This window comes from Exophiala aquamarina, assembly GCF_000709125.1.
Source record: "Exophiala aquamarina CBS 119918 chromosome Unknown aczIA-supercont1.13, whole genome shotgun sequence".
Lineage (NCBI taxonomy): Eukaryota > Fungi > Ascomycota > Eurotiomycetes > Chaetothyriales > Herpotrichiellaceae > Exophiala > Exophiala aquamarina.
Genome location: NW_013550575.1, coordinates 297,190 through 320,268, shown reverse-complemented (window position 1 = coordinate 320,268; position 23,079 = coordinate 297,190). Strand labels below are relative to the sequence as shown.

The 23,079-nt window shown below is 50.4% G+C and overlaps 10 protein-coding genes across 10 annotated transcripts; 5 read left to right on the top strand and 5 right to left on the bottom strand.

The window, feature by feature from the left end:
- Window positions 1-1,109: 1,109 nt before the first annotated feature.
- A1O9_10416 (uncharacterized protein) lies at window positions 1,110-2,315 on the top strand (the record flags this gene model as incomplete). Its single annotated transcript, XM_013400577.1, has 1 exon — window positions 1,110-2,315. The coding sequence occupies one exon, from the start codon at window positions 1,110-1,112 to the stop codon at window positions 2,313-2,315; it is 1,206 nt and encodes a 401-aa protein (XP_013256031.1).
- A 1,062-nt stretch (window positions 2,316-3,377) lies between these two features.
- On the bottom strand, window positions 3,378-6,608 carry A1O9_10415 (uncharacterized protein; the record flags this gene model as incomplete). The annotated part of the gene is made up of 3 exons (XM_013400576.1): window positions 3,378-6,393; window positions 6,441-6,473; window positions 6,520-6,608. 3 exons carry the CDS (start codon window positions 6,606-6,608, stop codon window positions 3,378-3,380), a joined length of 3,138 nt encoding a protein of 1,045 aa, XP_013256030.1.
- Window positions 6,609-7,351: 743 nt separating this feature from the next.
- On the top strand, window positions 7,352-8,655 carry A1O9_10414 (uncharacterized protein; the record flags this gene model as incomplete). The annotated part of the gene is made up of 2 exons (XM_013400575.1): window positions 7,352-7,886; window positions 7,934-8,655. The coding sequence occupies 2 exons, from the start codon at window positions 7,352-7,354 to the stop codon at window positions 8,653-8,655; spliced, it is 1,257 nt and encodes a 418-aa protein (XP_013256029.1).
- A 145-nt stretch (window positions 8,656-8,800) lies between these two features.
- On the bottom strand, window positions 8,801-9,277 carry A1O9_10413 (uncharacterized protein; the record flags this gene model as incomplete). Its single annotated transcript, XM_013400574.1, has 1 exon — window positions 8,801-9,277. The coding sequence occupies one exon, from the start codon at window positions 9,275-9,277 to the stop codon at window positions 8,801-8,803; it is 477 nt and encodes a 158-aa protein (XP_013256028.1).
- Window positions 9,278-10,273: 996 nt separating this feature from the next.
- A1O9_10412 (uncharacterized protein) lies at window positions 10,274-11,929 on the top strand (the record flags this gene model as incomplete). Its single annotated transcript, XM_013400573.1, has 1 exon — window positions 10,274-11,929. The coding sequence occupies one exon, from the start codon at window positions 10,274-10,276 to the stop codon at window positions 11,927-11,929; it is 1,656 nt and encodes a 551-aa protein (XP_013256027.1).
- A 257-nt stretch (window positions 11,930-12,186) lies between these two features.
- Window positions 12,187-13,719, bottom strand: A1O9_10411 (uncharacterized protein; the record flags this gene model as incomplete). Its single annotated transcript, XM_013400572.1, has 2 exons — window positions 12,187-13,244; window positions 13,332-13,719. The coding sequence occupies 2 exons, from the start codon at window positions 13,717-13,719 to the stop codon at window positions 12,187-12,189; spliced, it is 1,446 nt and encodes a 481-aa protein (XP_013256026.1).
- A 603-nt stretch (window positions 13,720-14,322) lies between these two features.
- A1O9_10410 (uncharacterized protein) lies at window positions 14,323-14,982 on the bottom strand (the record flags this gene model as incomplete). Its single annotated transcript, XM_013400571.1, has 1 exon — window positions 14,323-14,982. One exon carries the CDS (start codon window positions 14,980-14,982, stop codon window positions 14,323-14,325), a length of 660 nt encoding a protein of 219 aa, XP_013256025.1.
- Window positions 14,983-15,867: 885 nt separating this feature from the next.
- Window positions 15,868-16,497, top strand: A1O9_10409 (uncharacterized protein; the record flags this gene model as incomplete). The annotated part of the gene is made up of 1 exon (XM_013400570.1): window positions 15,868-16,497. One exon carries the CDS (start codon window positions 15,868-15,870, stop codon window positions 16,495-16,497), a length of 630 nt encoding a protein of 209 aa, XP_013256024.1.
- A 769-nt stretch (window positions 16,498-17,266) lies between these two features.
- Window positions 17,267-18,943, bottom strand: A1O9_10408 (uncharacterized protein; the record flags this gene model as incomplete). Its single annotated transcript, XM_013400569.1, has 4 exons — window positions 17,267-17,909; window positions 17,962-18,233; window positions 18,285-18,481; window positions 18,556-18,943. The coding sequence occupies 4 exons, from the start codon at window positions 18,941-18,943 to the stop codon at window positions 17,267-17,269; spliced, it is 1,500 nt and encodes a 499-aa protein (XP_013256023.1).
- Window positions 18,944-19,661: 718 nt separating this feature from the next.
- On the top strand, window positions 19,662-21,561 carry A1O9_10407 (uncharacterized protein; the record flags this gene model as incomplete). The annotated part of the gene is made up of 3 exons (XM_013400568.1): window positions 19,662-19,917; window positions 20,020-20,714; window positions 20,761-21,561. 3 exons carry the CDS (start codon window positions 19,662-19,664, stop codon window positions 21,559-21,561), a joined length of 1,752 nt encoding a protein of 583 aa, XP_013256022.1.
- Between the last annotated feature and the right edge of the window lie 1,518 nt (window positions 21,562-23,079).

Genomic DNA, 23,079 nt, shown 5'->3' with positions numbered 1-23,079 from the left:
AGATAGAGATGGAGAGAGATGGAGAGAGATGGAGACCAAAGACAGAAGAGATAAGAAATCGCTCGAATCTTTTGATGCCAACGCCCAACTTGCAATGCACAAAAGTCCAAGCGACGACAAGATGAGGAAGAGAGAGATGGAGATGGAGAAAGAGATGGAGAGAGAACCAAAAGAGAAGGACGAGGCAAGTAAGAAGATGGAATAGCCCAAGTCTGAGCCTGCGTCCGAGAGTGTGTGGGATGTAATTACTTGTAACTGAGGTGGCTTAACTAAGAAGAGAATAGCACCGAGTTGAGAAGAACTACGAGTAGGAAGAGGCAAAGGAAGCTTGAGAAGATTGAATGCCTGAATTATCATTCTTGAGAACCCGCGGCGGCTGAAGACTGAAGTGCGAGAACAAGCCGTGCTCCGTACCCTTGGAACCGCTCCAAGCTGCCAGTCAGCGGCGGGTGCCAGGTACCGCGCTTCTTCCGGTTAAGGGTCTAACTAGACTGAGCTGGTCGACGGGCGCCATGGCTTAAACTTCCGGGGGCTTCCCTTAACCAAGACGTCCACCTGGATTCACTCATGCGCAGTCTTGACTTACCTGACGCGGCCGGTCGTTGTGGATCTTGGGGCAGCCATGGGCCCTCTGGCCGCTGTGGCCCCGGTGACTTTGTGGCACCGGGTGGCACCGCCAACCACGAACAATGACAGGCACCTCACAGGTCACTTCAGACCTTCCAGATCACGGGCGCCCGACCCACAGGCAGTACGAGTAAGTCTCCCCGTGCCTCTCCCTCTGCTTCCTGTGCGTCTTCCGGGCTCGTGCTCCTCCGTACCGAGCACCAGGTCCTCCATACTCTGTACTTCGTACTCCTCGACCTCTCTACCAGGTTTCATCATCCTCCATCATCCACACCAGCCTGAGACTCCACCCCTGGTCAATTCTACACTTTTCTCTGTTCACCTTTTGCGCTTCCTGTCTCAACTTGTCCATTCTTTTCTTCTCTTCTCTTTCTGGATGAATTCTTCCTCGTTATTTACGTGTAATTCTCCCTCCCACCCCCCTCCGCGCGCTGTTCAAACGCGCATGTGCTTCTACTGAGCGTTCGCCCGCGACCGACGCCATGTCCAGCGCAAAGCCTGCCTACGACCCGGTGAAAACCGTCGAGGGAATGTTTAATGGCTCCGTCACTCGCATCGCCTATGTTTTGAAAGACCCGCTTAACTACGCGCAATCCACAAAAGCCGTCCTGGCCGAGACCGCAAAGAAGTTTCAAGATGCCCTAGACGATTGCGAGATCCAAATCCTCGACGTGAAATGGTATCTTGAGCGACAACTCACCCTAAACAAAGAGCGCAGAGAAGCAAAGGCAAGGGAAGACAGCGCAGCTGCAGTGTCCGCCAAGAGAAAGCTCGATGACATCAAAGACGCCAAAGGCAAGGCCCAAGACACTTCACAAGACCATGCGCCCAAACGTGTCAAGACTGCTGAGCCTGAAGAGCCCGTCCAATCCAAACCACAACCACCCTCTACCACTGCTGCTCCTGTCGCTCCCAACGGCACACCCAAACAGCCTGCCAAACCCTTGGACAAACCTACCACTACAGGAAAGCCTGCCGATAAATTCCATCCCCAGTCCCAGTCCTCCGCGCCAACGCCAGCTGCTAACAGAAAGCCTTCTGTATCTACCGAAACCAAGGCGCACCCATCAACTGCCCCACCAAAGCCAAAGGCACAGCATAAGCCGCCTGAGCCAATCCAGGTTCCACCTCCTGCCACGATTTCGACCTCGAAACCTCTCACTACGCATTCATTCACACTCGACGACTATCCAAGAGCTACGCCACAAGATACACCTGCAGGTGGCAATGAAGACTTCAACTTCGTCTCAATGTTTGGGGAACCTTCTGGCACTGATATGATGGACGGAACCAATGGCGACATGAATTTTGACATGAACATTGGTAACGAATTTGATATCGATCCTACTGCGGCCGCAGCTGCTCAGGACTCGTCCTTGACGTCATTGCTACCAGGACTTGAATCATACGCACATCAAACCAGCGATGACAACAGCTTCAATCTCGCTGGAATCAACATGGATGGAACAGACGGTGCGGGAGCCCTGGATTTCAACGCCAATCCACAGCAGCCGCCTCAACCTGCCGCACCCGGTGTGAACGTCAACGACTTTGGCCTCCCAACACTCGGACCAAATGAATTCGATGACTTCCTCAATTCCAACGACATGAGTTTTGATGCTGGGGATGACAACATGATGAACATGGAAAGCATGGAAAGCATGGATTTCGATTCCATGTTCAACTGACCACAACGCAGAACCTAATACGAGATATTAGTCAAATACCCACTATCTCACCAATGGGTCTGGAAATTTATATCAACCAAGGTGTCTTAGTAGGGCGAAACATTAAAAGTGAACTTTTGCAGAGCCGGTCGAATGGTGCAGACCAGAGAGAGTGTTGTGACTATCACACGGGACACAACCCCGTGTCACTTACGCACTTTTTGGGCGACCCGGCGTAAATCTCCGGGACTTTTCTTCATTGCGAGGAGTTTGGCGGACACTTATCATTTGTGTCTTGATTATTTTGACGAACGATACCACGGAAAGCGAAAGCGAGGCGAGGCGACACAAAACCCTGTCTGTATGTGTATGTGCCTTACAGAACCACAAACGCGTTTGGAATACTGTACCTGATGTTTATTTCTTCATGGTACATACTGGAACCTACTTATTCTGGGGTGAGGTGGGTAGGTAACGAATTCACTGACTACTGAACTATATCCGGAGTGGGGATGACATATGCTTCTCGGCGTTTCGATGGACTTTGATGTATCAACAAGACGCAGCGGAATGGAGTCGGGGGGTTCATAACCATTATTTTTTGGGTCTTCGAATCGATATCAAGACCCGAATTTTGCTTCCTTGAAGGTCTGGGAAGGGAACGGAAGGGCACGGCAGGCATGGCACTACGCGGTAAAGCGTGTGGATAGGATACCCCCCAAATACGAGTTTTGGAGAGCCACCAAGCGGCAGTGTCAGGCAAGACAGAACATTGAATCTGATTATTTTATTTTTATTTCATTCTCGGTCCTTCTTTCAGATGACTGACCGAGCACTTTTGTGGTGTTTCCCCCCTTCCCTTGTTTGCACGCATCCTCCATGGAACTAGGCGGAGAGCAACATCAAGAACAACATCAGTACAAACTCTGTGGCCCATTTTTGAATGATCCTCCGTGCCTCCGTGCCTCCTTGACTCCTGGACCGGGGCAAGCACTTACTAAGGCAAAAGACTGCCGCCGCCCCCTCGCTCTCACGGAAACCCTCACATCATCCTAGCGGTGATCGACGACATGCACCTCCACATCAAGCGTCCTTCCGTTTCTCCCCGCCAGGCTGGCGAGCAACATTATTATCACCAGCCGCCTGCTTCCGCGCGTCGAAGAGACTCTCGCTGGACGAGGCACTGTCTTTGGCATCGTTGATATGGACCGAGAAGTCTACTTCGCCGACGAGCTCCTTGACTCTGTTGAGCACCTGGTGCATCTCGAGCATGATGAGGATGCCGGCGACCTCGAGCACCGCGAACGCCGCGTAGCATGGCTCGCGGATGTGCTTGACGCTCAGGATGCCTGGGTCGACGGCACCCAGCTGGTCTGCGAGGTCGACAGGGCGCGGGACGCGGATGTGTGGTGGGAGTGGCTGGGAGTTCGCGACGCTTGCGGACACGAGGCATAGTGTCGATGTGAGCTCGTGGGATGTGACGCGTGAGGATGCGGTAATTGCACGGAAGTCTCGAAGCCACTCACTTTCTTCGGCGGTCGCAGTGGATCCATCGGTGGAGAATGCGTGCGACGAGTAGTTGATCAGTGCCATGTAGTTAAACAGGCTCTGGAGGTGCACGATCAAGTCATCGTAGGTCTCCTTGGGGAACCGGCCGCCGAAGGTGGGTTCGTACTTGGTGAATGCAGAATGTTCCCGCAAACGGTTCATCATCACAAGCATCTGTTCGAACACTTTCAACCGTGCCTTATCCAGTTTGCGGATCGGTTCGGACTTGTCATGTAAGGTGGCATACGCACCATGGCGAAGCTTGTACTCGACCGTCGCGTGGGTACAGGAATAATACTTGGCAAGGAGAAAGAGAGTGTCGCCGAGATCTTTTCTCAGTGTGGAGTGCGTCGTGATCGGATATGGGAAATATGTCCAGATGAAAGCTACACCGAGACCTGCAAGTACGGTAACAAGTCGGTACGGCGCGAGCAGGTAGATGTGGTAGTATTGCTGACCATTTCTTTCAATACGCGCGGTACCTAGCTTTTGGTCCTGTAACTCATAACCGACGATCAATATTAAAGTCACAATGGAGATAACAGCCGTGATGATATGCTTGGGTTTCTTAAAGAGGAAATAAAGCGCCAGGACAAAGTAAACATATGATAGAGGAATGATGGCAGCGGGTTTCTGGTCACTCATATACCAGATCGCCAACGACGCCACTGAGGCAACGATTGTCCCGAGGATTCTGAAGATGAATCCTTGCACGCCAGCTCCGGCATGAGGTGACATGGAGATTGCCACCATGATGACTGCCCATACACCACGTTGTGAGATATAGAAAGGCGAGGTTTGGCGTAGATATGTGAGGATACCAATAGACATGCTGGCCACTGCAGCTCGAAAGCCAAACGCAGACTCCGGTGAACCTAGAAATTCAGGGATGGCCCTCAGATAATTGGTTGCATGCTGGTACAAAGTCGCTGGAGGGAGATGCTCGGGGTCCTTTGATCCAGAGAGCGCATCCCCTACCCTGATAAAAATCCCGGATGCCTGACTCTCAGGGAGCGTTTGTTCAGCATCAACTTTTCTGTAGGAGTTTTGTATCAATTTGCGGATCCGTCTCCAGCCTGGAAAGATGAATTTATTCTTGCTCATGGTTCCATCTTGGACCTTGGAGTCGGCAAACAGGACCATATCAAGAACAGCTTTGCCCACAGAGTTCAGTAAATACTCGAGATACAGCACCAGATAGAGTTGCTGGTGATTCTGTTTCTGTCGCACGACTTCTTGGAAAGCAGCCGAGTCTTGAAAGTTGTATTGCACTGAAGGATCCTCCCAAAATCTGGCAGGCACATCAATCCCTTTCTTCTTGCACCATCTTTGGACGGTGCCCTCTCGATGCTCTTGGAATGCGTCTATGCTGGCCTTCAAATGTGCCGCAAACCCTGGATCTCCTGGTGCAGGGACATTTGGTGCGTTGTTTTCGACATCCTCCACCCCAATTTTCGGTCGTGGCACAAGTTCAAGGACATACATTACGTGAGACAGCCCACCCACAAGTGCAGCTTTCGCTTGTTGGAAAGGGCCACGAGATTCAAGGAGAAGTTCGCGCCATTCCTCTGCTTCAAGTCTCATTATAGCTTCAACCATATTTAGGTTTTCGATAAAATCACTTGCTTCCGTTTTTTGTCGCTTCACAGACTGCAAAATATCAACGAAAGTCGATAGCCCGGCGACCGGGAGTAGAATGTGTTGCATATGGGTCCAGATATTGTTGAAGTCTTCTGGTGCCAATTTTCCCCATCCGATCTCCTTTTTCGCGAAGCTGATCTCAATCTTCAACTGTGCAAACACTTGGGACGCCTTTTGAAGAGTCAGTTTCAATTTCTTTGCATCCTCTGCCGCTTTCTCAACTGATGCATATCCGTGGGGATTCTTTTCTGTAACAGCAGAGAAACCACTCTCATCCACAGGTTCTGCTTCGTCAGCATGACGTGTCGTAATGCCGTGCAAGTATGCCGAGTGGATTGAGAGCGCGTCTTTCATCGAGTTGAGGACCTGAGCCATTTGTTTGTATGAAAGCATCCTGGATGAGACAGGAAGAATGATCAGCGAAACTCCTGTGGCCAGCCCTTGCCCAGTCAAGAAAACTTTTAGTATTCTTTCGACGAAATCCATTCCAGCCTCCATCGTCGGAAATGATGGTGCATATGTAGAAGTGACGATGGTGAATAAACAATACTGTATGGAGGTAAGGAGAAGTTGTGGCCTGCAGGCTCGGATCGTGTTTGCGAGGTACAAGTTGAAGAACAACCAAACAGCGATTGTAACATTGGCGGCGGTATTGTATTCTCGAGACTGAGTACTGCCCGAAGCGCCGGTAGATGTGGAACTTGGTGTAGGAGACGATGATTGTCGAGCTGCCACAGCACAACAGATCTGCAAAAGCGAGATGGCAGCTGCGAAGCAGGTACTGAATACCGTGACGGTGATATTCTGGATAAACTTTGCTCGTGGTAGAATCGGCAGAGAAAGAATTGACAAGATCGATATCAGGTATCCGAGAGTGGTATACTCCTCTGCAAAGCGATCACTCTGGTATCTGTGATCCGTTGGTAATGTCTCAAAGAATAAACTGGGATTACCTACGCTGCAAGTCCAATTGCCGGTGCAATTGCACCTCTGCATCTCTTGTCAGCCTGGTCAAGTGCCGGATTGGTTCTCGTACTTTAGCATCATCAGAAAAGTAGGTACATCGAGGTCTATCTTGGCGGCGATTTTCCCGAAGAACGACTTCTCCGACGGCGTCGATCCCATCTTGGAGTGCATGGCGTGTTCGCGATCAGGCGTGTATCCCTATCCTCAGCCTGCTCCGTTGAAAAAGGTGGAAGACGCTCGGTTAGGAACTGACTGATTGCCAATTCTGTTCAAGAGCACGGTGAAGGTAGTTTAGAAGCAATGACGAAGCGCATCACGATGGTCAACCAGAGAAACCTTCCCATTCTCGCCATTAGAAGTTCGTACATAATCCCTTAAGTAATCTGACTAGGTAGTACTGTGGTTGTCACCTTAGTTTGCAAGGTCAAAGTGCTTTGCAGGCCCCTTCCAACTTCAGCCAATCCTGGAAAGGCCCTGGCACCTCAGGAAGCAGGCTCGCCCTGGTCTGCTAAGTACTGCATAAAGCTATGTGGAGACTTACATCTTTAATTTGGCAAAAGGCTTGCGCGCACCTATCGGTTAATGAGAGAAGGGTTGGACATTATCCAAGAACATGGAAATAGACAACCTTTCTATTGGTTGAGTTGAGGTTTCGGCGTGTTCCCGCAGCCTTCCGGCATCCAACCGGGCTGAGGTGAGTTGATGAGTCAGGTGCGCTAGGACTGAAGTGGCAATAGGTGAGTCACGTGCTTACGCATCACACAGAAATAATCCCGTGACCTGAGATTTGCCAAGCGTTCAGAGCTCCGATCGCCGACTTGAATCTGCAACTTTTTGATCAGAGTGAACGGAGAAAGGAAGCTAGGAGTCTAGGTGAGAGCTGGTGCTACACGCAAATCAAAATGGCACCCTCTCGGGCACCCAGCACTCTGTTGCTTCACTCGTTAAGATCCTTGACCATCGAGAAGCCGAGTTCAGCATCAGGGTCCTTCTTCCGAGCCATCTCAACCAGCCCTTCAAATCTTCAAGATGCCGAAGTCCAGAAGACCTCATATTATCGAAACCCCGACCCTATCAATGTCTATGTGCCTCGACTTGAGCGAAAGCTTGTCAGAGCCGGAACGCGACTAATTGGCTCGCGACGACGAAGAGCAGCGATTGCAAAGTCGCCTGGAATTGCATTCGATCAACTACCCTACCAATGTTTCCAGGAGGCCCGCAACATACTGATCGCGGATCGAGAAGAGAAGGTCAACAAGATCGAACTGGAAAGGTCGCGTATTGCGAGACTGCAAGCCGTTGATCCAGCCACCTTCCCTGGGGGCGAGGCATACAAACAAAAAAGGTTGAGAAGCATGGAGGCGGAACTGGAGAGGCTCAAGATCCTGGCCGATGTCAATGATCCAAACGTGAAGAGACGGTTCGAGGATGGCAATGGTATTTACAACTTTCTTGATGCTATAAAATGTGGCTAATTGTTCCAGGCGACATGAACAAACCGATATACAGATACCTCGCTGAACGAAAGTGGCAGGAGTATGCACGAAAAGTCCAGGTGCAGAGAATCACGCAGATGAACGTGATACCCGACGTGGTCCCAGCGGTCGATCCTATCTTGGATATCAAGGTCGCATTTGGCAGGCGCGTCTTTCCACCAGGCGACTATGTTCCATCTCGAATCAGCGAAGAGCCTCCTCGATTGACGCTTCAGGCATTCGAGAAGGGCGACAAAGTAGTCACCGTGGCTGTCGTCGACCCAGATGTGCCGAACGTTGAAACCGATAGCTTTGACTCAAGATGCCACTTCCTAGCCTCCAACATAACCATATCCCCCACACAAGCTGTTTTTGATTTGGCCAAGCTCGCAAGCGACACCCAGGTACTGCTACCATGGCTCCCTCCCCACGCCCAGAAGGGCAGTCCGTATCATCGGCTTTCAATTATCGTGTTGCAACAAAAGGACAACATCCCCATCGACGTGGCAGCCGCAGCAAAGATGGTCCAACGAGATGGTTTCTCGGTGCGAAGGTTCATGAGCCGCCACCTCCTCAAGCCAATTTCCGCATCCTTATTCCGAACCATCTGGGACGAAAATACGGCCACCGTGATGGCCAAGGCTGGTCTCGGAGGTGCTGATATCGAGTTGAAGAGGAAGAAGGTGGAGCCCTTGCCTTACAAGCGGCGCAATCCCTCCAGCTTTAGGTAGAATGATCTGGTGGGGTCTGTACACTATAACTTCGAACCATGTAGCCCTTTGCACAAATATACATCGGCTCCCAGAGATTATGCCCTACAATATCTGCATCTCCATGCCAAAATCCAGTGCTTGCACATTAAAACTCCTGAATTCGTCAACCAGGGCCAGCGTCGTCGGGTTCCAGATGGATCGTATCTCTCCGTGCGGGTGGCAGCAGCTGCGGCGTCCGGAACGAAGTCCAATTAAACCAGCCATCGCCATTATACAGCGCCTTGCCCTTGATCAGCGCCATGGGCACCGGCCCGTAAAAGCGCGAGTCTCTGCTGTACGACAAGCTATCGCCTGCGCACCAGACATGGCCTTCTGGGACCTGCACCATGAGGGGCTCGTCACGCACGCGCACGGCCTTCTCATCCATCGTATCCGTGATGCCAGGCACCAGGGCGCCGCCGACGGTTGGGCTCTGAGAGGGATCGCGCAGCACGAAATCGCCGGGCATGCCTATCACCCGCTTGCATGCGCCCTGGTGTAGGAAAATAGGATTGTCGTAGAGGATGATGTCGCCGACTTGGAGGTTTCGTCCGCGTCGGTGCCGCCGTGAGTAGATCGTGTAGGAGAGGCCGCTGGTCATCGTTGGGTACATGGAGGGCCCGGAGCAGGGCTTTGCGGGAAGACGGCTTGTTAGCTTGGAAAAATGAAGGCAGGCAATGCGGTCTTGGGCACGGGGGCACGGGGGCCCTGGGTTGGCCGAACGTACATAGTATGTTATCAGAAAGTGTGAGATCAAGGCGGTGGAGGAGGACATGGCTATGAAGATTGCTCCGATTCTACGGAGGGTACGCACGGTACCGATGTGAGCCGGCGGGACCTGCTTTGTTATTCTGCTAAAGGCTCCCATGTTCGGGGAGATGTTGTTGTTTCGATGATGGGCTATAGATGGGGATATGTTCTATATCCGGAAGTGAAGGAAGCTGGGGTTGAGCGCATGAGTGCCATTGTTGGGAGTACTCGATATCGACTGTGAATTGCAGCTGCAAGGCTCGACATATGTCACAAGGGCACTACTCCTACAAATCAAGCATTTATTTAAAGCCTCTCTTAGCGTTCTTGGCGTTGATTGCGCCGAAGAATTAATGGAATCATGAGGGACGGGTTTCTGGATATGTTCTTCGTGTCGCACTACTCTTGGAGCATGTTAATACTTGACCGCCGTACACCGATTCGGAGCAAATAGTTCTCATTCAAGACACTTTCAATGACCTCATGTTTGGCGATTACCATCTATGATGCGGTTGGTCATCGAGAGGGACGCATTCGGGATTGGAAAATAGATAGGTTTGGTGATGGTCACTAGGAGAGCTCTCTGGTCGATCCATTGGTGGAACAGATAAGGTGTGGCGGTATAGTCCCAATAAGACCCTCATACAGACTAATCCTGCTAGCGTCTAACCATTCTGGACGGGAGAGTGGCGAACTCTCAAAACATGTCTATTCTTTCAAGTCCGAGCCCTCAAATCACCCTGCCCATGTCTTCCGAAACTGAATACTTCATTCTGTATATATTTACGGGAGCGTTGAGTCATTGAAATATCTTGACCTCTACTTCCGTCGTATTTAGGAAATCGTAATGTCGACAACCCAAGTACCCGTACTTATTGTTGGGGGAGGCATAGTTGGACTCTCGGCTTCCCTCTTCCTCTCAAGCCATGGTGTGAAGTCGCAATTGGTCGAGCGCCATACTGGTACATCCATTCATCCGCGAGCACGTGGGCTTAACCGTCGCACAATGGAACTCTATCGTGGACTTGGAATCGACAAAGAAGTCCGTGCAGCGGGAGCAGCTCTCGCCCCCAGTGAGGGTATATACCAGGGCCACTCTCTGGTTGAAGTCATCGAGAGGCACCCTCGCAAAGAACGCACGGGCCCGCCCAGAATGCTAGGAGCGGCATATTTCAGTTATCTTGGTCCGGTAGAGGGTACCCGCGGAACTCAAGACATGATTGAACCGGTCCTACTGTCAGCTGCTCGTGATCGTGGAGGCGACGTGATCTTTAATACCGAATGCATCAGCATTGAGCAAGATCCTGACGGAGTAGTCGCAACTATACGCGACCGGACCACTAAACTTCAGTCGACGATTCATGCAGCGTACTTGATCGCTGCGGACGGTGCAGGTAGTTCAATTCGGCAGAATCTTGGTGTTCAGACCACGGGTGTTGGAAGATTAGGGGCCCTCTTGAGTATCCTGTTCCATGCAGATCTCAGCGAGCTGGTACGAGGTCGAGAATTCAGCTTGTGCTTGGTCAATCAGCCAACAGTCAGAGGGTTGTTCACATCCATTAACAACCATGACCGATGGGTGTTTCATCTTTCGTATGACGCCACCACAGAAGAGCCTGGAGACTTTTCTGCCGAACGCTGCGAGGGTTTGCTGAAGCTTGCGCTCGGTCTGTCAGATGTTGCTATCGATATCAAGAGCATCATGCCCTGGGAGCCAACTGTCAGAGTGGCGGAACAATTCCAACATGGCCGAGTGTTTCTTGCAGGGGACGCAGCTCATCAGATGCCACCATGGGGCGGGCAAGGAGCAACCACTGGCATCGCGGATGTCCACAACCTGGCCTGGAAAATTGCTGCCGTTTTGAGCGGGCAAGGGAGGCCCGCACTGCTGAAGACCTATGATTCCGAACGCCTTCCCATAGGACGTCTAGTTTCGGATGAGTCAGGGGTAGCATCTGATGCTCATGGATTGTTTTCAATGCCGACAAGTATTCCGTCCGTGATGGCGCTCATTCGGAGGATACCCAGACTCTCCGGTTACGGTTATGTTTATGCATCTGAGGCAATCATCTCAGAGGATACCACGCCTCTTTTGTGGAAAATAGTCCGACTGCTACCAACTCTGTCGCAGATTCTCGGGATTGGTGGGAGTGCCGGGTCTCGGGTACCTCATATCTGGGTCAAGCACAAAGGCCAACGTATATCGACTCTCGACCTTTTCACCCGGAAATTCACCATTCTTGCCGGAGCGGAGGGGAATGAATGGTGCTATGTGGCCCCCAACGTTGCATCTTCCCTAAATATTGAGATCATTGCGCATCGTGTTGGGAGTGAGCAGGAAATTGCAGCACCTGATGGTCGATGGGAGTCTGCTGCAGGCATCTCGTCAACAGGAGCTATTCTAGTTCGTCCTGATGGGTTTGTTGCTTGGCGCTCATGGGGCACTCCTCTTAACATTCAAGACAAACTTGAAGAAGTTTTGACGAAAGTGCTATGCCGTTGAAATTCATGAGTCTCGTTCAATCATGCCGGTGGCGACAAGTATGAGGTGCCCTCCGCCAACGATGATTGTCAGTTCCAGGTGTTTTGTTGTCCTGTGACTGGTGGATATCTGGCAGTGGAGCAGTGGTTCAGGTAAGAGACTGTACGATTAGCCCTTGCAGAATAATTCCATGATGGAAGCTAAGGTTCAGTAAGGCGTTCAGAAAATAACAACCACTCTTCGAATTTGTAACAAGTCAGGAGGTTCAAGGTGCCATTTCAACCTGTCCAACCGAACCCCGGATTGATATAATTCAGCTCTGGCCAATCCGCAAGTCGCGAGTCGTAAGCGTCAGGGACTGAATGGGTGAGTGAACAAGCCTTGATGCGATCCTCAGGCGACGGTGTTGACGGAAACGGTGGGAATGGTCGTAGATTGCTTTCATCTTCTTCTAGATGGTCCTGTCCATCTGGCCACTCGACTACATGTGAGGATGACTGCCGTAAAGTTTGGGGCTCGCCAGGCCCCTCTGGCGTTCTCAAAGGTCGCATCAATGGCGAAGTCAAAGCTTGGGTGTAGAACTCTGATGCAACAGACCAGTTTGATAGGCTCTCCATGCTGCTATCGAACAACTCCGAATACGCATATGTGCCCGTCTCTTTGTGCCTCCTGCATACATCTCTCAGGTCATAGTGCCACTCGAAACGTAGGTTCGCAGCAAACCAAGCGGACCTCTTCTCATTGCTCACTATTGTCTTTGTGAGGATAAGGTAATCTCGAACTTCAGGCCAAACAAAGTAATCCGAAAGCACAGGATGCCGGATGGTTTTCTGCATCTCCGTTGGAAGCATGTACTGTGGCAGCTGGCGTCGATTCGGGACCTGCCCATATGCTTTATGGATCAAAGTGTCTCTCACGATCCGCAGATGTGCCAGCCTGACAACGGGCTCACTTCTGGTGTATAGGCCTTGATCCAGAGCCTTTAACATTTGCCAGCCCAGATCAAGATCATACTTGTCCTCAACCTGGCCCCAACCATGGAGAACTGCACGGATCGCAATGTCATCATCCACGGATTGATCCAGCGAAGTAGAAGCGGCTGATCGAGTGTGAGTTTGCACGAAATCAATGGCAGTGTTGAGGGCACCATAATAATTCCTGCTGCTATACTTGCATTGCAATGAGGCATCAAATGGTGTCAAGGAGGTTCTCCTTGGTGATGGCACGACCGAGACAGTTCGGGGCACCGGCAATTGAGGTAAGATCGTTGCATTACTTAACGGGACGAACTGATCAGAGATGGAAATGGTTTCTTCGTCTGCCTGCTCCTCCGCAGCTACGTACTCCATCAGCATCATATTAGAACGACTCGCGATTCGTCAACAGAGTCGCAATATCTCTTCGGCAAGGAATTTTTACTCACCAGGCGCGGTATTTGATGTTGGGGGCGCCAATAGCTTCTGCACACTGGAAACGAGCGCGTTCAGCCGATTAATCTCGGCCTGCTTCTGTTGAATCTGCTTCATCAGAATTGACATCTGCTCGTTGTTGCTGTTCTTCTCCAGGGCAGCAATAGTCTGCTCGAGGTTCGAGATGTATGCCTTAGTCCGAGCTCGAGTGGCTCTCTGAGATTCACGATCCACTGCTCGCCTCCTCTCAAGCCGAGCAGCGCTCATCTTCTGTCGTCGAGACAAGCTTTTGTTGTCACCCTCTCCTGGTGCACACTCAGAGCGGTGAGGCGCCTCTCCTTCACTGCTGTGATCCGACATTGCCTTGTTTTCCATGTCAATAAGCGATTCCAGAATAGGCATCACGCGGCAAGCGCGCTCCAGCACTGGGGCTAGATGTCGAAGAAGAGTCAGCGATGAAGTCAAAGCGATGGAGTGGGGAAGATCTCAATGTAGCCGAGGCTCGCTTGCCGACACCTCCCTAATTCAACACCTTCCGACTCCCGAGGGCTTGGGTACGAGGCACGAAATCTAAGCCCAATCCTGTGTTTGAAGAGCTGTCGATGCTCCTGGCGAACCGCTATGTCTTTTCTTGGGAAGTGTTCGAATTGAGGGCACCTGATGGTTTTGGTATCGCCAATCCCCTGCGTTCTTGACAATACCTCTGTTGCTATTGACTTTTGATACTGAATGCATCGCGCCTTCCCCCAACATTACCCCACTTGCCAAGGCGACAGCAACATGTTTTGCAACGTGTCTACAACTCTGTTACCTCCCCGTTCTTCTAAGAATCATCATCAAGCGAGTGACGAGTACCAAACCGTTTCCGTTGTTATTGTTTGAAGGTGCTGAAATACAAAGCAGCCTCCCATGAGTGATGACGGATTTTTCTCAAGATCAACTATCGGGATGAGTGTGATGGCTACCCAAAGACTATCGGTCTGAAGCTCCCTCTCTCCAGGCCTTTCAAAAACCAGCAGGCAAGTCCTGCCTCTCGCCAATCTCTATTCGGGTCTTCTTTGCATCGATCTCAGCCTTCGAAAGGCCCTCCGATCCATCATCGTGGGCTTTACTCAATATCTCTTCCGCCCATATTTCTACGTCGATGTCCGTCCCCATCGGATTTTGATCATACAATGGCCCTTTCATGAACGCGTCTGCGTCCTCAGGAATGTCAAAGTTGTCTACCTGGAGCTCGACCTTATTTCCATCAGGGTCTCGATAGTAGAGACTGGAAGTCGGTCCGTGATTGACCGCCCACAATGGTTTCAATGGGTTTGAGAGAGTCTTCAAGTAGGTGTACTGTTGGGCCATCGCGGTCAATGTCGGGTACGTGAATGCAATATGGTCAAGCCCGGCGTGACCAACATCTTTTGGTTTGGGTTGGGTGTCTGGTGTCTGAATGATGGCAATCCGATGATGTTCCTCATCATACCGGAGAAACGTCAGCACAGGCGTAGTATGCACAATCGAAGCATTTAGCAGATCCACGTAAAACTGTATCATATCTTTATAGGTGCTTGGAGTCGTCCGGAGGACCACATGGGCGAGCTTTGCCGGGCTGTGTCGAACACCTCGGTGCTTGCCAGTTAGATCGGAGGTGGTTTCAATCGCGGATGGTGCCATTCTGGCTGAGATGGATGAGATAGGTGAGATAGACTCCTTGAGTGTGCTAGATATGGAATGATTGACGAGGGAACACTCCACTGAACATGGACTCAGGTCGAATCGAGGACAATAAAGAATGAGAATAGGTCTACGTGCAGTTGAATTTAACATGTAAGTTCGTTCACAAAGCCTACTTAGGTGCAGCTGAGCCGAGCCGTGCTTCGGCGTTCGGGGTCTTGCTCACACAGGGTCCCTGTCCTTTCCATGGGCTACAGGTGACAGATCCAGCAAGACGTACGAGATGCCCTTATGACTGATGCGGATGACGATGGAGGAAGAATGCAGCCAAAGACCAGACAGGATCGGTCTGATCTTTTGCAGGGACTTGGACTCTTAATCCCGAAGATGCTATTCCAGGCTCGGTCAACGCTTTCTTCCGGCACTACTCGACCGTCACACAGTGCAATGTATACTTCCCTTAATACTGGGCCTTGGTGACTATCCACAAGCCAGACAGCTTCGGATACCGGAGTAAACTCCAGGTGGTCCCGAGATTTGACAGCCTTCACTTCCCCGAACTTTTGACCAATCAGACCGACGGACTCATACCAAGTTTTGCAATAATGGACGCTCTAAGTTCATACTTAGCATGACGAAGGCAAGAAACAGTGATTGAGATGTATATGACTATTTTTAGATTGTCTTGATCAGCCCCCACCGGCAAGATAGTCCTCCGGCGGGGCCGAGAATGACAGCGAGAAAATGATCATGTGCTAACGGTAGGCTGCCTTAGAAGCAGTGATTTCCAATATACAGAAAGAATGGGAAGCTTCAACATCGACAGAGCTATATCCTCATTGTAATGAGCCAACTGGATCACTCGCCAGTCTAGAAAGTGGAAACATGACGCCCACCAAAGCAGAAATCCTCCTTGCAGAGGTCGAGATCCGCCACCTCCTTGTTCGGGAACGCTACTATCGTGATACAGCACAATGGACGAAGTTTCGAGAAAGCTGGCACCCAGACGCCAGTCACACAAAGATACAAGTATCTTGGTTCAGCGGCAACATCGATGAATTCCTTGCTGCGTCACAGGAGATGGTCAAAGGAGGCACGCTGGCGACACACTTGATCATGCCTGTAGATATTCACTTGTCTCCTTGTCACCAAAGGGCTGTATCTGAGTCTACAGGGAACATCACGTTCAAATTCAAGGTGGAGGAAGAGACATATGAGCTGGTCAGCTGGACGCGGTTTATATCAAGGCTCGAGAAGGTCGGCGAAGATTGGAAGCTGGCAGGACTGGAGGCCATCTACGATCGGGACAGTATAACCGTCGCCATGCCATCCACACATGGAGATGGAGCACATGGTACTTCGTTTAAACATGTGGGCAGACGAGAAAGTTATTCCAGTCTTGCGTGGTTTCTCGAGCAGAGAGGACTACCTGTCAGCGACGACCTTGCCGGCACGGACAGGCCACAATCGGTGGAAGAGCTTATGGTCCGACAATTTGACTGGCTGGACAAGTAGTTACTCCCCAGGGATACCATACTCTAGAGTGAAGGATTATCTTATACGAAACCTAACATGTGATAGTCTCGGCTCCTAGGCTTGCTCTCGTGCGTGAAGTCTTTGGGCATCGGACAAACTGCCCATCATACCTCGCGAGGGACGAGAGAAAATACTCAAATCTTCGGCTTCGAGGGACCTGGCATATCCACAAACGGAAACCACCTCGGGTCCGTCTTGGATTCAATGTCTTTTCCTTCCAGCTTCTTGCGTCGGTACACTGCTTGGCTCGGTGGCACAATGCTTGGCTCGGTGGCATAATGCTTGGCTCGGTGGCATAATGCTTGGCTCGGTGGCACAATGCTTGGCTCGGTGGCACAATGCTTCGGTATTGCCAAGCCCGAACCTCCGAGCCCTTTCCCCTGAGCTCAGTTTCTGAATACCAAACTGCCGCAGAAACGGGCGTCTGGAATTCGTTCCCATCAAGGTGCTCAATTCAACAGAGTATAGTCATTTCTGAACGTGGCTCTGTATGGGGACCAAACCAAATACATCAACATTTGCATGGGTCCAAGGGCCTGCGTGCCGCTTTCTCTATGTCCCATACGAATACTTGGAAAAATAACTTTGCTAGTATGACTCTCTGGGAACAGAATACATTCTTCCGGGCTGACGGACAGTAGGCCCAAATTCTATGCAACTTAGTTCCTATGCTGCTAAACTCCTAGTCTCTAGGCTTGGGCAGGACAGAGAACGAAACATCTGGATGTCGACTATTTGCCTTGACCGCTCAATACGTGTATCGATAACCTGGGTGTTTATCACCAAGCGCATCTTGTTGATCTTGCGGAAGCTCTAGCAAATGGTTTCGTGCCCCAATGCTCTTCTGCTTGTTTTCATACCAGGCGTATGTCAGATAACCGACTGCGCAGATCTGAGTGAGAACAACGCAAGAGATCGACACACTGTATCCTGTGACATAGCGAGGGGCTTCACGCTTGAGGTACACAGTGCTTCCGATAACACTGCCACAACTGCCAGTCCCCAAAAGGACTGCAGTCGAAATGCCTCTTCTTTTTGAGCCCAGAATGTTGTTATTGAGCCATGATACTGTCACCCCAATGGATGCGAAGCACCCACTGGTGACAAAGAAAAGCGCCATGTAACGAACTCGAACACTTGTTGAGTTGTGTGATAACAGTAACCCGTAGCCCAGGAGGCTAAAGAAATTTGGGACGATTACAAAGGGCGAACGAATTTTGAAATGGTCCGATAAATACCCACTCAGAACTGCAAACATCAGTGAGCACATGTGGATGGGAATGCTCATATATTGAGCTTTGAGCGCAGTCCAGCCTAGTTCCACCAGAATGGTTGGTAGAAAGTACGCGGCAGCCGCGCCAGTGAGAGCGATGCCGAGATACATGAGCGAGCTTCAGAATTGCCTTAGTAGATGGTACAGACATATGCAGGTCCTGTCCTTACCTGAAGAGGAGCTTTGGGTCGCACATGCAATCCTTGAAAACTTCCCAGGTCGACTTTGTCTCAACATAATCTTTGGTATCGTGGGCCAATTTTCGAAGAAGCACTGTCCTCTCGTCGTTGTCCAAGAATTTGGCTTGTTCTGGCCAGTCCGGCAACACATAGAAAGCGATGCATGAGGAGAGAACAGTGAATGCCCCCTCGAGGATGAAAATCCATCTCCATGGTCGGTGCCCACCGACACCATCCATGTGACCAATTGCGTAGGCAAGAAGCTATGGATTTCATCAGTAAAGAGCACATCACGAACAGAAGCATAAACTTACTCCACCAAATGCTATTGAGAGCACACTTGCTGAATACCAGAGGTTGACTCGAGTACTAAGCTCGTAGCGGGTGTAATACATCGACAACAGATATAAGGCGCCTGGAAAATAGCACGCTTCAAACACCCCAAGCAGCGTTCTGCAGACTACAAGACCTGCAAAGCTTTTGGTGACTCCCATCCCAATCGTCACAATGCCTGAAGAAAGAGCATCAGCGTATATTCTGATGTGAAGACAAGAAGACATGACAGGAACGGGGAGAGGGGCCTACCCCAGCAAAACACAATCGTCGGCAGATACAACGAGGGTCGCAATTTCTTCATGAGGATATTTGCAGGGATATCGAGAGTGACGTAAGGTATGAAGAAAACGAACAGAGCAATGTTGTAGTCGCTGCCCTTCATCCCCAGTTCAGCTTCTAGGCCCATGATGCGTGCGTTGCCAATGTTGGTACGGTCCAAGAATGCGACAAATATGAGTAGCAGCAGTATAGGAACCAATTTTAAGTCTGTCTTCCTCAAGACTCTGCGCTGAAGTTCAAGTTCTGCCGCATCCGCAATTTCGTCTTGAACACCACCCTTTTCAATTTCCGCAAAGCTTGCAGCAACAGCTGTCTTCGGCTGGAAAGGAGTATCACTGGGCTCCACTTGCTGCGGCATGGTGATTGGTAGCTTGCTTGAAGAGCTTTTGCTGAAAGTGGTGAGCACCTGAAGCATTGTATTACGAGGTCATCACTGATGACTTTATATTGACCCCAGGATATCACCGAGTCCCACTTTCCTGTATGATGAGGGGGGGTCCGGGGGTTAGCAGCATTTAGACGAACAATTCTTAGACTCACGCCGCGCAAGGTCTGGAGTCTCAATTTCTCCTCCGAAGTATCACATTTCGTGTTAGACGAGATACACTACCGTATCCCTGCGCCGAGGGTTAGTCGAACGAAGCCGAAAGCTGCATTTTAACCAAGGTATTCCATGGAAAATACCCCAGATGTGTCCAAGCTCTTCCCCAGTCGTAACGATGTTGACACTACGTTCGGACCTCTCACAGAATGCAAAAAATTGAGACCGGCATAGCATATCAATCATAGATCTCTCCGGAAGTTGTAACCGTCAACGTCCGAGCACCGAAAAAGCTCCCGAACATCAGTAATGTCTGGGTGTCGGCGGTGGACGTTTCGAGAACAACCGAATATTCCTCCCCAGTGATATTGGCGATACTTGGGATCGAAGACACCGTGTGGCCACTAGAACAACCATAATGAATCGTTGAAAACGCATTTAGTCGAAGTTCCCTTCTTTGCCCCCGCCTCACTATTTGCTCTGCGAAAATTTGGGTTGCATCTCAGGGGACATATCATCTTCTGGAATGGCTCCAATGATAGATATTCCGGTGGTAATAGTGGGAGGTGGAGGATGCGGCCTCAGCCTCTCTTGCTTCTTGTCAAATTATGGAATAGAGCATGTCCTTTTAGAGAAGCACCATGATACGTCGGTCTTGCCGAAAGCCCATTATCTCAACCAGCGTAGCATGGAAATTTTCCGTTTACACAACCTTGAGGACGAATTGAGAAACAAAAGCTGCCCAGCGCGCTATATGAGCCAGATTGCATGGATGTCGACATTAGGTGGCAGTGGCCCAACCGACCGGAAACTTATTTACAAAACCTCTTGCTTTGGAGGAGAAGATGGTACAGATAGGAATACCACATACCGGTAGGTTAACAAGAAGGCAGAAGAATTTGATGCTAATTTTCCTTGTAGGAATGACGCTCCAGTACGGTCGGTAAATCTTCCACTATGCCGCATGGAGCCGATATTGCGACGCCTGGCAACCGAGAAAACCATCGCCAGAGTGCTTTTTGACCACATAGTTACAGACATTAGGGACGACGGAGACTATGTTTACGTAGGAGGGAAAGATACTGACGGTGTGGAGTTCAGATACCGTGCCAAATATCTAGTTGGAGCTGACGGTGGCCGGACTGTTGGCCCTAAAATCGGCGTGGAGATGGAAGGTGAAAAGGGGCTCACGGACATGATCTCGGTGCATTTCCTGGCAGATCTGTCGCAATACTGGGACGAACGCTTCTTCGCATGCCATATGATCAACGGCAATTGCGGCACAGTCTTCGAAAGTGGCGCTATCGTTCCCATGGGCCCCAATTGGGGCAAGCACTCTAAGGAATGGATCTTTCACTTTGGCTTTGATCTAGATGATGAAGCTAGATTCGAAGAAGAGAAGTTGATCCCACGCATCCGGGAGATCTTGAATATTCCCAACCTTGATATCAAGCCAATAAAGACAAGCCATTGGATCATCGAAGCCGTACTCGCGAACAAGTATCGGCAAGGGCGCGTTTTTATTGCCGGTGATGCAGCACACAAGAGGCCACCCACGACTGGCCTTGGACTGAATACAGCGATTGAGGTAAGGCCCATCCATCAATCCAATACGTTAGTTTAACGATTCAAAGGACTCGTACAATCTAGCATGGAAACTCTCATTAGTCCTAAAAGAAAAAGCAGATGCTAGGATTCTCGACACCTATGAGTCTGAAAGAAGGGCTATTGGGAGAAGAAATGTGGACTGGGGTCTTTTCACGTTTCAGAACTCTGCCGTTATCAATGCTGTGATTGGGCTTGTCCCTGGACAAACAGCGAGTAATCGGGCCAGATTTGCTAAGATGTTTGAAGATTCAGAGATTGCGGCAGCATTGCGCGCACAAACTGCCAAGATCATTGACTCCCAAAGAATTGAATTCTCAGCCCACAACATTGAATTGGGCTTCAAGTATGGAACTGGGGGATTTGTTGTCGATGACGGCACGGAGCCCGATGAGAGCGACCCATTGGGCCAGAACTATGTTCCTAGTACTCGACCTGGAAGCCGCCTTCCGCACGCGTGGATCGAGCTTCTTGACAAGAAGATGAGTACTCATGATGTCGCCGGGAGCGATGGCGGCTTTGCATTATTTACGGATGATGTGGGTGAAGCATGGATCTCAGTTGCTCATAGGTTCGCAAATTTCATGGGCATCAAGATCTCAATTGCACAGTTTGGGCCACTGCTTCACCATGTCAAAGACTGTGATGATGTTTGGGCAAAGGTAAAGGGGATTAAGCGAGGAGGTGCCCTGTTCGTCCGACCGGACAATATCGTTGCTTGGCGATCTTTGCACAAGAGCAGAAGTGAAGGAGGAGAGCTGATGCAGGCCCTTGAGCTGCTCTTTGGAAGGGGCATTGCAACTATGAACGGTGTGAATGGTACCAAGTAGGAGAGACGTGTTTGTCAAGGTGTGATTTATTTAAAAGTTGTGAGGAGGAACCACAATTGCGGCACGTGATGCGGAGCGGGCGCTCACGTGATATGCCAAGGTTCGACCTATGGTTTCTCATTGCTGTAAACTACTTTACCGCTATTCATTCAAGCTGGCATTAATAATCAAGACCTTAAAATTCAGGCCCCACAGCATCTAGGGATGTCAAATCGAGTTACAGCCGTACAGGGTCCCCCTGAATTTGTGGCCCATTTTGTGGGATGGAGTCTCCACATCCCCCACATTTCGGAGTTGGACTGAGTTTTCACCGAACTCCGAAGGCTGTTTTCAACGTCGACAAAGACAGAGCACAATCCCAGGTACACACTTTGTAACGTTGTATTTGGCGTATTGACAGAGCATCTTGAATCAGCTGGACCGCCGGAGCGGTTTAGAGCAGTTCTGCGAATGTCAGCCCACAGAGAAGGATCGAAATTTGCCACGGCATGTTCCAATTGTCGTGATAGAAAGGTCAAATGTCTGTGACTAGAAAAGATGAAACCAAGTCGAAGCAAGCACTGACCTTCAAGCCTCAAGGTGTCGATGGTATCCCCTGCAAAGATTGTCGTAGAAGAGCTAAAGAATGTGTTGTTCCTCCATCTCGACGGAAAAGACGAACCACCACGGCACCTCAACTCTCTGCACCGATCGAGAATAGAATCGCACGGATGGAAGCTTTGCTCCAGAACGCAGTCACCACCGGTCCAAAAACTTCGAAAACGATTCCTACTAGAAACAATGAGAAGCTCGATGCAGAGCGTGTCTCTGGCATTGCAACCACAGCCACTCCTTCCGATACAATCTCAGAGACTATTGCATCAGGTCGAGAAGAGATTGAGACCGCCAAACAGCTAGGGAGACCTGATAATGCTCTTGGTCGCTCCTGGGAGAATGTCCCTAGAGGGAATTACCGGGCGACTTCGCACGGTTTCGCACTCGATCATTCGAATGGCTTCTCTGAAGGGCTGTCACATGCTTCGTTGTCGCCAGAGCAACCCCAAAACTCAAGCACCAACTACCCTGAAAATTCAAACCCTCTAGACAGTGAAGATGGAGTAATCCAGCTTCAAAGTGTTAACTGGGAGCATCATGGTCCTAGTTCCTGGGTCTCGGTATGTTCTCCACCAGGTCTAAGGTGGGTTTGTGAGAGGACGGGTACAAACGAATTCATAGACAGCGCGAGGCTCTTAGTCCACACCTGGTCTAGTCGCCTCACTATGAAGACCCATTCGGTCACAGCCCAGAAACCGCCAGAGCCAGATGCTACGATGGCTTGGGCGTACACTTCAGGTATGGATTCTTCCCAGGCCCACTGATAGGGAATCTCCACATCATTTTCAGGATGCGCTGACTCTGGTAAGCGTACTTTGAGGATTGTTATGATGCCGTTTTTGGCGTTGTACATCGCCCAGCGTTTGAAGTTCGTCTTTCCCAACATCTGGAACAACCACAAAAACAACAACCAGCAGAAGAGGA